Here is a 10,465-nt window from a genome sequence, read left to right on the forward strand (position 1 = left end):
ATGTGAAACTTCCAGAATAGGCAAATCCATACAGACAGAAAGTACACTAGAGTGTGCCAGGGCCTGGGGGGAGAGACTGCTAAGGGTAAGGGGTCAAGGGGTCTCCTTTTGGGGTGTTGGAAATATTCTGGAACTAGAGGTGATGGGTGCACAACACTGTCAATGTACTAAATCCTCTTGAATTGTACACTTGCAAATGGCCAAAATGGTGAACTTTTGTTATGTGAATTTTATCTCAAAATTAAATAATAAAACACAGTGGTCTGATTCTAACATGTACATTTCTTTATCACAAAAGAAAAAAGCAGTAAATGACAGCATCAGAGGCAGGGGATGATCAGTCATGTCACAGGAGGGGGGAAGCTGGACATCTGGAATCCTGGAGATACGGGGAGTGGGGAGACTGGAGGGAACTGGGGGAGCAAGCCTGCTCCACCTCTGCGTTCACCGGATCGTGTACTTGTCCCACTTCTTCTCGGGGTCGTAGGGTTCCCAGCGGCTGGCGGGGAAGATGTGCTTGTTCTTCTCGTACCAGCTCCTCAGCACCACCTTGCCCGCATGTGACTCGTCCTTCTCCACAGTGGCGTCACTGAGCAGCCGCACATCATCATGAACGTCGAAATTAAAGAGTGGGCCACTCTTCCCTCGTGCCTTGGTGACGATGAAATCGTAGAAGCTGTGGTGGTGGGGTATGATTAGGTCCTCCTTGATGTACATGAGCTGCTCCACCCCTGCTGACCTGAGCTCGCTGAAGTCCTTGCGCAGGATCTCGAGCGCCTTCTGCAGGAACTGCTGCATGGTGTTGCCTTTTTTCATCTTGACTGTCCGGCGGTGCCCGGAGCCATCCCAGTAACTGAAGGTGATTTCAATCTCCTCACTCTTGATCTTCTCCTGCTTGGCTTCCCACTCTTGTCGCAGCTCTTCCCGGAGCCGATTCTCCTCCTCCTCGCGGTCGCGATCAGGCAAAAAGCTTGTGTCCACATCGGGGTTCTTCCCCAATTTCCTCTTCTTGGCGGCGATCTCTTCCCTTTCCAGCTCCTCCTCATCCAGGGCCACCTCCTCCAGCTCCTCGCTCACCTCCTCCTCTTCACCCACCGTGAAGGACAGGCAGGAGATCTTCCGCTTGGCCTCCTTCTTGCGCTCCTTCTCGCGCAGCTTCTCCAGCTTCAGCTGCAGCTCCTTGGACTGCTCCTTCTTGGCCAGCTGCTTCTCCCGCTCCTTCACCAGTGCCTCCTGCTTGGCCTTCATGTCATTCAGGGTCACCAGCCCCACGGTGCTGGACTTGAGCTCCGCCTCCACGGCGTCGTAGTGCGCGGAGAACTTCTTGTCGATGTTGGATTTCATTATGTTCTCCTCGGCGATCCGCTGCTTCATCTGCTCCATTTGCTCGCGCTGCTTCTCCCGCTTCTTCATCAGGTGCATGGCGCGGCCCGCCTCGCTCGCGGCGCCCTTGTACTGAGCCATGGCGACAGCGGAGGCGGCAGCGGAGACGGAGGCGGCAGCGGAGACGGAGGCGGCAGCGGCGACGGAGGCGGTAACGGAGACGGAGGCGGCAGCGGCGACCCAGGCGGCAGAGGCAGCGGAGGCGGTAACGGCAACGGCGGCGGCAGGGCCGCGGCGACAGCAGAGACCACAGCCCGATAGAGTAAATGGCTGCGGCGACCGCGGCGTACGTGCCGTCAGCTGACGTCGGCGCCGTGACGTCGACTACTAGGGGACACGCAGGCGCGAGCGCCCCGCCCCGCCCCGCCCCGCCCCCTCTCACGTTAGCTTTTTAAAGGGAACCACTAGGGGAGGGAAGTCCTGGAGCTCAGAGATGTCCGCCCTCCATCAGGTTCCATTTCCAAAGGAGGGAGACATTTGCGAAAGAAAAGTTTACAGGACACACACAAAACGCTTTTTGTTAACTTAGAGTATCAAACAGCACATTCAGCTTTACAGCAACAGAAAAGAAACATTAAACTAAGCTAGATTTCAAATCATTTGACATTTTGACAAGTTGAAATTACTTTTAAAGAATGTCATTTTAATACTATATATTATTTTTTATTGATTTCAGAGAGGAAAGGGGAGATTTAAAAAAAAAAAAAAAAGCCCCGTTGCGTGGCTCAGTGGTTGAGCAATGACCTATGAACCAGGAGGTCAAGGTTTGATTCATGATCAGGGCACATGCCTGGGTTGTGGGCTTTTTCCCCAGTGTGGGGGGTGCAGGAGGCAGCTGATTGATGATTCTCTCTCATCATTGATGTTTCTATCTCTCTCCCTCTCCCTTTCTGAAATCAATAAAATATATATATATTTTTTTTATTTCAAGCTTTGAAAGTACCATTTGTTACAAAAGATACTTGATCATCCATTGTCATTCACTCACTAACTGTATATTGAATGCTAAGTGATAAAGAATAGACAGGGAAACTGATTTCTGCTCTCAAAGTATGTGTGCACTAGTTAAGAGAAAAGACTAATATTTATGGAGAATGAGAGAATGATTATATAGTCAGTAGTGTGGTCTTGGATTGTAGGGTTCCAAAGATAAAGCATGCAGGACAGCATGTTAGAAGCTGGGATTTGGAAACAAACAAGAGACCAACCAAACAAGCAGAATTGTTCACAGTGTGGGGTACTGGGAAACTAGAGCTTTTTTTCATTTTACATTTCTTAAACCACAGAACTGCTCCCCTGAATAAACAAAGATCAAGTCATCTATGAGCAGATTTTTTATATTCTGCAAGGCCATTTAAGAAATGGCTTCTTTTATAGAAATAGAATGTTTGCTGACTTCAGGTAAATCGACCCCTGGAGAAAACAGGCTTACAGTGCAAATACAACCAAAGCCTCCGAAGGAGAAGAAAGAAAGAAAGAAAGAAAGAAAGAAAGAAAGAAAGAAAGAAAGAAAGAAAGAGAGAGAGAGAGGGAGGGAGGGAGGGAGGGAGGGAGGGAGGGAGGGAGGGAGGGAGGGAGGGAGGGAGGGAGGGAGGAAGGAAGGGAGGAAGGAAGGAAGGAAGAAGGAAAGAAAGAAAAGGAGGAGGAGGAGGAGGAGGAGGAGGAGGAGGAGGAGGAGGAGAAAAAGAAAGAAAAGAAATGGCTTCTTTTATTTTTATTTGTTTTTTTTATTGCTTAAAGTATTACAAAGGGTATTACATATGTATCCATTTTATCCCCCCGCCCTAGACAGTCCCCTAGCCTCCCCTATCCCCCAGTGTCTTATGTCCATTGGTTATGCTTATATGCATGCATACAAGTCCTTTAGTTGATCTCTTACCCCCCTACCTCCTGCCCCCCAACCCTCCCCGGCCTTCCCGCTGCAGTTTGACAATCTGTTTGAGGCAGCTAATGGCTTCTTTTAGAATACAAATATAAACACATACTTTTTGTCCTGGAGAAGGGAAAGTTTTGTGACTTGAGAAAAACTGAGCATCTCCTAGCGATTCTCTTGTATGCTGAGCTCTGGAGAGGGGCTGGACTAATTTATATAGGAGTCCAGGACCTTTTGGTGGGGGGGAAATAAGACTCCTAAGAGTTAAAATTCAGAATATCTTTCTAGTTTAAGCTGAGTAGCCCCCTGGCCCAGACCAGGAGAATTTACCAAGAGCTGGGCATTAGGGTTATAAACCAGGGCTCAACACAGGGCCTCCAGTTCTGTGAGGAGGGCTGGTTTTAATATACCATGTGGCTTGGGCTAGAAACCTCCCTAGGTCCAGCCACGCGAATAAGTCCTACTTTGGAGAATAGTAGCTGAGCGTGTGAATGTGAACTAAAAGCTGTAGCCTTGGAGCCTAACTTTGGGACAGCACAGCGCTGTTCGGTGCCCACTGAACCTTTCTAGGTAAGGGTTCCATTTGTCGTCAGTGACCAAAGCATGAGGGCTTTCCAGTCTCCCTCTCCACCAGACGGTGGAAACTGCTGTGGACCCTTATTCTAAGAGGGTGGGAGGGGCTCAAAAGAGTTTATTGTCATGACTCTTGGTTGCAAGCCACAGAAACTCAAACTAGCAAATGCAAGACAGGAATTCATTGGCTCATGAAATGGCAAAATCCAGCAGAGCTGACTCTAGCCACAGCTGGAGCCAAGACTCAAAGCACATCATCAGGTCTTGCTCTCCCTGCCTCCATGTCCTGCTCTGCCTGTCTCCACGCCGCTATTGTTCTTAGCTTTCCCTACACAGTCGCCAAGGTGCTACTTACAGCTCTAGGCTTACAGCCCACAGCTAGATCCTGCAGAGGTTATTCATTCTGCGGAAATAAACAAAGACCACCAAATGAGAACAGACGGTATTTATTTCGTTTGCTACAGAAAGAGAATCAGTGACTTTCATTTTCATTTGGTAGAGACTCAAAGTCAGGCAGAGTAATAGCAAAGTTTATAGTGGAAAAATAAAGGTTCCAGGCATGCTTTGATGGAATGTTGTTGGCATGGGAAGCTGGAGGGGTAATCTATTAGAGGCACAGTAAAATGGGTAAAGAAACTAACACTGGCATCAGGGAGACATTTTTTAAAAACAGTTATAGCCCTAGCTGGTTTGGCTCAGTGGATAGAGCATCAGCCTGCGGACTGAAGGGTCCCAGGTTCGATTCTGGTCAAGGGCACATGCCTAGGTTGTGGCTTGATCCCCAGTAGGGGACGTGCAGGAGGCAGCCAATCAATGATTCTCTCTCATCATTGATGTTTCTATCTCTCTCTTCCTCTCCCTTCCTCTCTGAAATCAATAAAGATATATTTTAAAAAGAAAGAAAGAAAGAAAAATAGTTACAATTCAATTGTGAGATGATGAAGAATTGAACTGGGGTGGTAGCAATCAGAACCCCAGGCTTCTTTCTGCTTGACCATTCTAGCTCTTGGCTTCCATCCTCAATGTCAGTTCATGGCTTCAATGGTGTCTAGATCTCTAGCCAAAGAAACCAAGTTGGGGAGGCAAGATGAAAATCGGGACAAAAAACAGGTTCCTTCTGGCCGAGTCAGCTCCTGTAAATCCACCCTCTCACACAACACTGTTGCTTACATCTCACTGGCCTGAACTTAGTTACATGGTCATATCTATATGCAAAGAAGGTAGGGAAACAATCTTTTGTTCTAGACAGCAATATGCCCAGCTAAAATTCAAAGTTCTGTAATTAAGGAGGAAAAGGAGAATGGTTATTGGGTAAGCAATTAGTAATCTCCACCACAAACATTTTTTTAAATTTCCTCAGCAATGACAAACTTATTATATATTATGCAGGTAGGTCAGGCATTTTGTACTTGTCCCAGTGGAGCTGGTTGAGGAATGTATCGGTTAGAATGCCTTCAGCCTCAAGTAACAAAGAAAACCAACTCAGCCTTAGCCGGTTTGGCTCGGTGGACAGAGCGTCAGCCTGTGGACTGAAGGGTCCCAGGTTCGATTCTGGTCAAGGACATGTACCTTGGTTGTGAGCACATCCCCAGTAGGGGGTGTGCAGGAGGCAGGTGATTGATGTTTCTCTCTCATCGATGTTTCTAACTATCGCTCTCCCTTCCTCTCTGTAAAAAAATCAATAAAATATATTTTTAAAAAACTCAAAAGTAACTTAAACAATGAGGAAATATGCTATCTTATATAATAAAATAAAAAGTCCAGAAGTCAACTAGCTCCACAGTTAACTTAGCAACTCCATGATGCTGTCACTGGCTCAGGTTTTCTTATTTCTCTCCAATTTCTCATTCTCAGTGTGCTGGTTTTGTTCTCCAGAAGCTCCAGTCATGGTAAAAGATGGCTACCGAAGTTCTCCCTTCACCTCCTAAAATTACAACAGCTAGAAAAAAGATGAGGCATTCTTCTCAGAGCAAGGAGCCAGCTCATGGGTTGGCTGGCAGATCTAAGATGGCTTCACCCATATATCTGGGATCTTGGCAGGGATCTGTGAAAGGGTAGGACTTCTGTCATCATTCAGCAGTCTAGCCTGAGCTTCTTTCTTTACAATACAGCTGGATTCCAAGAGAGCAAGTGCTTATCAAGCCTTTACTTGCATCATGCTTGCTAATCCCCTATTGGCCAAAGCAAGTCATGCACTAAACCCAGAGTCATTGTGGGAGGGGATCACACAGGTGTTTGAGTACCAGGGGGCGTGGTTCCTTGGAGGTCATCAGTATAACCATCTTCTACAGTTATAGTATAACCGTCTTCTATGTTGAGTCCATTGGGGATAGGAAGAGTCTATCGTCAAGAGATTACAGTATGATCAGGGATATTTAAGACACAAAGTCTTGGGAAGTAAAATAGTAACACAAAATTTAAATCCTATATAATAAAAGCATAGTATGCAAATTGTCCCCTCAACTGGGAGTTTGTCCAGGAGTTCAACCAGGGGGTGGGCCTGTCAAGGGAAGGGAGGGAGTACCCGGCTAGCAGCTGGCAGTTGCTAGGGACCCTACCAGTGCACGAATTTCGTGCACTGGGCCTCTAGTATTTAAATAACATTTTTAAGACTATGTAAGTCTGAGGGCAGGCAAAGAAAGGGGTTTCAGCTGGTGAAGGCAAGTTGGATTTTTCCCAAGAGTTCTCACATGATGTGAATGTTCCATGCCTCAGGGTCAGGCCTTCACCCTTGGTCTTCAGTATGTTTAGTCCCCAGTATTGATTAATTTATAGAAAGATGCCTTAGTGCAGTGGTCGGCAAACTCATTAGTCAACAGAGCCAAATATCAACAGTACAACGATTGAAATTTCTTTTGAGAGCCGAATTTTTTAAACTTAAACTATATAGGTAGGTACATTGTTATTAACTTAATTAGGGTACTCCTAAGGCTTAGGAAGAGCCACACTCAAGGGGCCAAAGAGCTGCATGTGGCTCGCGAGCCGCAGTTTGCTGACCACGGACTTAGTGTGACTAAGCACACAGGAGAGAATATCTGGACACCAGTAACACTGAGGAATAAAATATACTGTCAAGCAGACCAGATGTAAAGATTGATCTAATAATCCATTGTCTCAGTGAGCAAGTTCATGTGAAGCTAAAGTTGCATTAATCTCCTTCATTCATTCATATTTTAAATGTATTATGAAGTATTTACGATAAAAAGATTTAAAATAATACAATCAATATTTGTGAAATGAAACATTACCAATATAATTGAACACACTTAAATATTCTCTAGGATTGAATCTCTTCCTCACAGAATTATTCACTTTTCTAAAATAAAATGAAAGCTCATAGCACATGCCTGGAACATGGTGAGCATGAGCACTCAATAGCTGTCAGTCCTTAGGTATTTTTTAAGACTATTTTTTGGGTGGAAAGTACAGAGTTCCCATATATCCTTGCCTCCACACACACACAGCTTCCCCCACTATCAACATCCCATTGTTTCTATAAATGAAACCACATTGGCACATAATCACCCAAGTCCATAGTTTACATTAGGGTTCAGTCTTGGTGGTGTATATTCTATGTGTTTGGAAAATGTATAATGACACGTATCTACATTATGATACCATACAAAATAGTTTTCACTGCCCTAAAAATCCTCTGTGCTCTACCTCCCTTCCTCCCTTCAACCCCGGCAGCCATTGATCTTTTTATTGTCTCCATAGTTTTGCCTTTTCCAGAATGTCATATAGGTAGAATCATACAATAGGTAGCCTTTTCAGATTGGCTCTTTTCGCTTAGCAATGATGCATTTAAAGTTCCTCCAGTCTTTTCATGGGTTAATAGCTAAATTACTTTTAACTCTTAATAATATTTCACTGTCTAGATGTACCACAGGTTATCCATTCACTAACTAAAGGACATTTTGATTGCTTCCAAGTTTTGAAAATTATGAATAAAGCTGCTATAACCATTCTTGTGCAGGCTTTTGTGTGGAGATGTTTTCAAATCCTTTGTTAAATACCAAAGCGCGTGATTGCTGGATGGTATGACATGGTAAGATATGGTTAGGTTTTTCAAAAAAAGGATGAATTGAGAAAAGCATATTTTCATTTTTACCAACAGTCTTGACTGTTACTAATGAAGTTCCCAGGTTCTCTGCAATGAAAACCTTTCTCTGTATTTAGGAAAATGTAATACGCTTCAACCATCATTGGCAGGAAAACACAGAGATATATCAAGAATGAGAAATGCATAATATAGATTCACTTTATAATCCCTGCTTGTCTGCCAGAAGCTTGTCTGCCAAAGGAAGACTAAAGGTTTTTTTGGAGGGCAAAAAAATGACAGAAATATATGGTTACACACTGTGAAAGCTTTATGAAGACAAAGGAGTTATGAGATGCTGTAAAAAAGGGACCTGATCTAGTAGCAAAATATGAATTATTTTTCCCCTGGCACAATGTAGGGGGATTTCAATGGCTCTACCTTACTTTATAAATTACTTATTACATAGAGAGCCTCAGATTTAATTACTTAGCATATACAACAGACAAACTAGTCCAGAAAACTCCCTCAGTGCCTATCCAGTCTAAATCCCAGGAGGAGCTTAATTGTTGGCCAACTCCTCCAAGACTCACCCTTGACTCTTCTTTCATACCCCACCATTAGCAAGTCATGAGCTCAGTCTTCAGTCAGACCACTTCTCCCTTACTGGTTGCTATCCACCTGCACCAAGCCCCATCATCTCTTGCCTGGGTTACTGCACTAGCCTACTTAATCTGCCTGCTTGCGCACTCTCAATTTACTCCCCACACGGCAGCCATAGGGGTCCTTTCCTCACCCTGCTTAACCCCTTCTAGAGATTTCCAACTTAATGAAAGGAATAAACAAAGTCCTTAACAGTGGCCAGCAAGCCCTTCTCCATCTGGTCCTCTCCTGTCCTTCTGTCTCAGGGCCTCTGCCCTGGCTCTTCCCTCTATGTCACCTGATCCCGGAGGCCGGCCCAGGATCCCCGGTTCAACCCTGTGTTACTGCACTCTCCTCCCCCACGGGCACGCGTACACTGTCACGTTTCCCTGCTTTTTCTTTGTAGTTAGCAACCCTGACAGAAACACGTGCCCATGGCCCCCACTGTAACTCCACGGGTGCAGTTCCTGGTTTGCTTATTGCTGTGCCCGTTCCCTAGCACAGCGCTCGGCCTTGAGGCATTCATTTGCTCAGTGAATCTGATTACTCATCTGCGCCTGCGGCCCAAGGCACAGCTGAATGGCCAGCGGGAAGCTCCTTTCCTTACGCTATTCTTGTAATCATTCTAGAAACACTTAGAAAGAGTAGGAGACAGCAGCCCACAGCACGGGTCTGAAGTCTCCCCACGCACACCCGACTATAAACTATAGAAAGAAGAGCTGGACAACCTGTGGCTGTACCTGACCAGTGAGGCCTTAACGTGCCGTCTGAGGGAGAAGGGAGCCTGCTTAGAAGGAAGGGAGAACGCGGCACAGGCTGGTTAAAACATGACATCACCTGGCTGGCGTGGCGCAGTGATGAGCAATGACCTATGAACTCGGAGGTCAGGGTTCAACTCCCAGTCAGGGCACTCGCCCGGGTTAGGGCTCCATCCCGTGGAGGGCGTGCGGGAGGCAGCTGATGGGTGAATCTCATCATTGATGCTTCTCTCTCTCTCCCTTCCTCTCTGAAATCAATAAAAATATATTTTAAAAAATAAAATAAAAACATGACTTATCCCTTCACCTTGTCTGTCTGAAGACCCCTTTTAAACCCTTCCTCTTGGGAGAGCGCTAAGGGCCTGGGAAGGGCCGCGGGAGCAGCGCCCAGCTCCGGTTTACAGGCGGCGGAGGGGCCTCCGAGGCGGCGCCATTTGAAGGGGTCGGGGACCCCAGCGGCTGCCTTAGGGGACTCCCCCGCCCTTGGCTCTTTGTGAGTCCGCTGTGCTCAGCCCGGGCCGTGTACACGTCCTGCTGAGAACAGGCTCGTGAGCGTGACCAGGTGGAGCAGAGGGCTTTCACCCAGCCGGACTTCGCCGCCCGCCCGTCCACCTCCGGAAAGAACGGCGCGCCCGTCATGGCTGCCGGCGACAGCGCGGCGAAAGGCAGCCGAGAGGAAATGGCGCCGGGGCAGGCGGCCAGTGTCCGCAGGCCGAGGGCTGCGGGGCCCGAGAGCCAGCCAGGGACCCTTCAGCCCCTCCAGGGCTTCTGGCACTTGCAGACCCTGAACCTTGGCGACTGCAACACGGAGGACTGTTACTCTCTTTGCAAAAGCATTTGCCAAAGCGAGCCCGGCCAAAGCCCCGCGGTGGAACTCGGCAAAACCCTCTATTCTTCACAGAGAATGCGTTACGCAGACTGCGCACCGCCGCAACAGTGGGCCGGCTCCCGACGCAAAGAATGTTACGTCGCGCCGGAGGCTCTCCCCACCTTCCCGCCCCACGTTCCAGTTCGGGTGGCGCGAGAACGCTACGCCCGCTCCGTAGTTTGTTTTCCTTCTACCGACCGTAAAACGCGCCCCTCTTCGCAAGTGGCGTAAAATGCTTCCAAGAATACCCGCAGTACTGCGCGCAGCCCGGGGGCCATTCCGACACGCTATTTACGTAGCGCCTCCGACGCACGTCGCGTTAAGCTGGA

At 47.2% G+C, this 10,465-nt stretch overlaps 1 protein-coding gene across 1 annotated transcript; it reads right to left on the bottom strand.

Moving 5' to 3' along the window:
• Positions 1-262: 262 nt before the first annotated feature.
• On the bottom strand, positions 263-1,694 carry LOC132226963 (protein FAM50A-like). The gene is made up of 2 exons (XM_059681545.1): positions 1,508-1,694; positions 263-1,477 (listed from the first exon to the last, which is right to left on the bottom strand). Exon 2 carries the CDS (start codon positions 1,462-1,464, stop codon positions 445-447), a length of 1,020 nt encoding a protein of 339 aa, XP_059537528.1. The 5' UTR covers positions 1,465-1,477; positions 1,508-1,694; the 3' UTR covers positions 263-444.
• Between the last annotated feature and the right edge of the window lie 8,771 nt (positions 1,695-10,465).

Source organism: Myotis daubentonii, chromosome 2, assembly GCF_963259705.1.
Source record: "Myotis daubentonii chromosome 2, mMyoDau2.1, whole genome shotgun sequence".
Taxonomy (NCBI): domain Eukaryota; kingdom Metazoa; phylum Chordata; class Mammalia; order Chiroptera; family Vespertilionidae; genus Myotis; species Myotis daubentonii.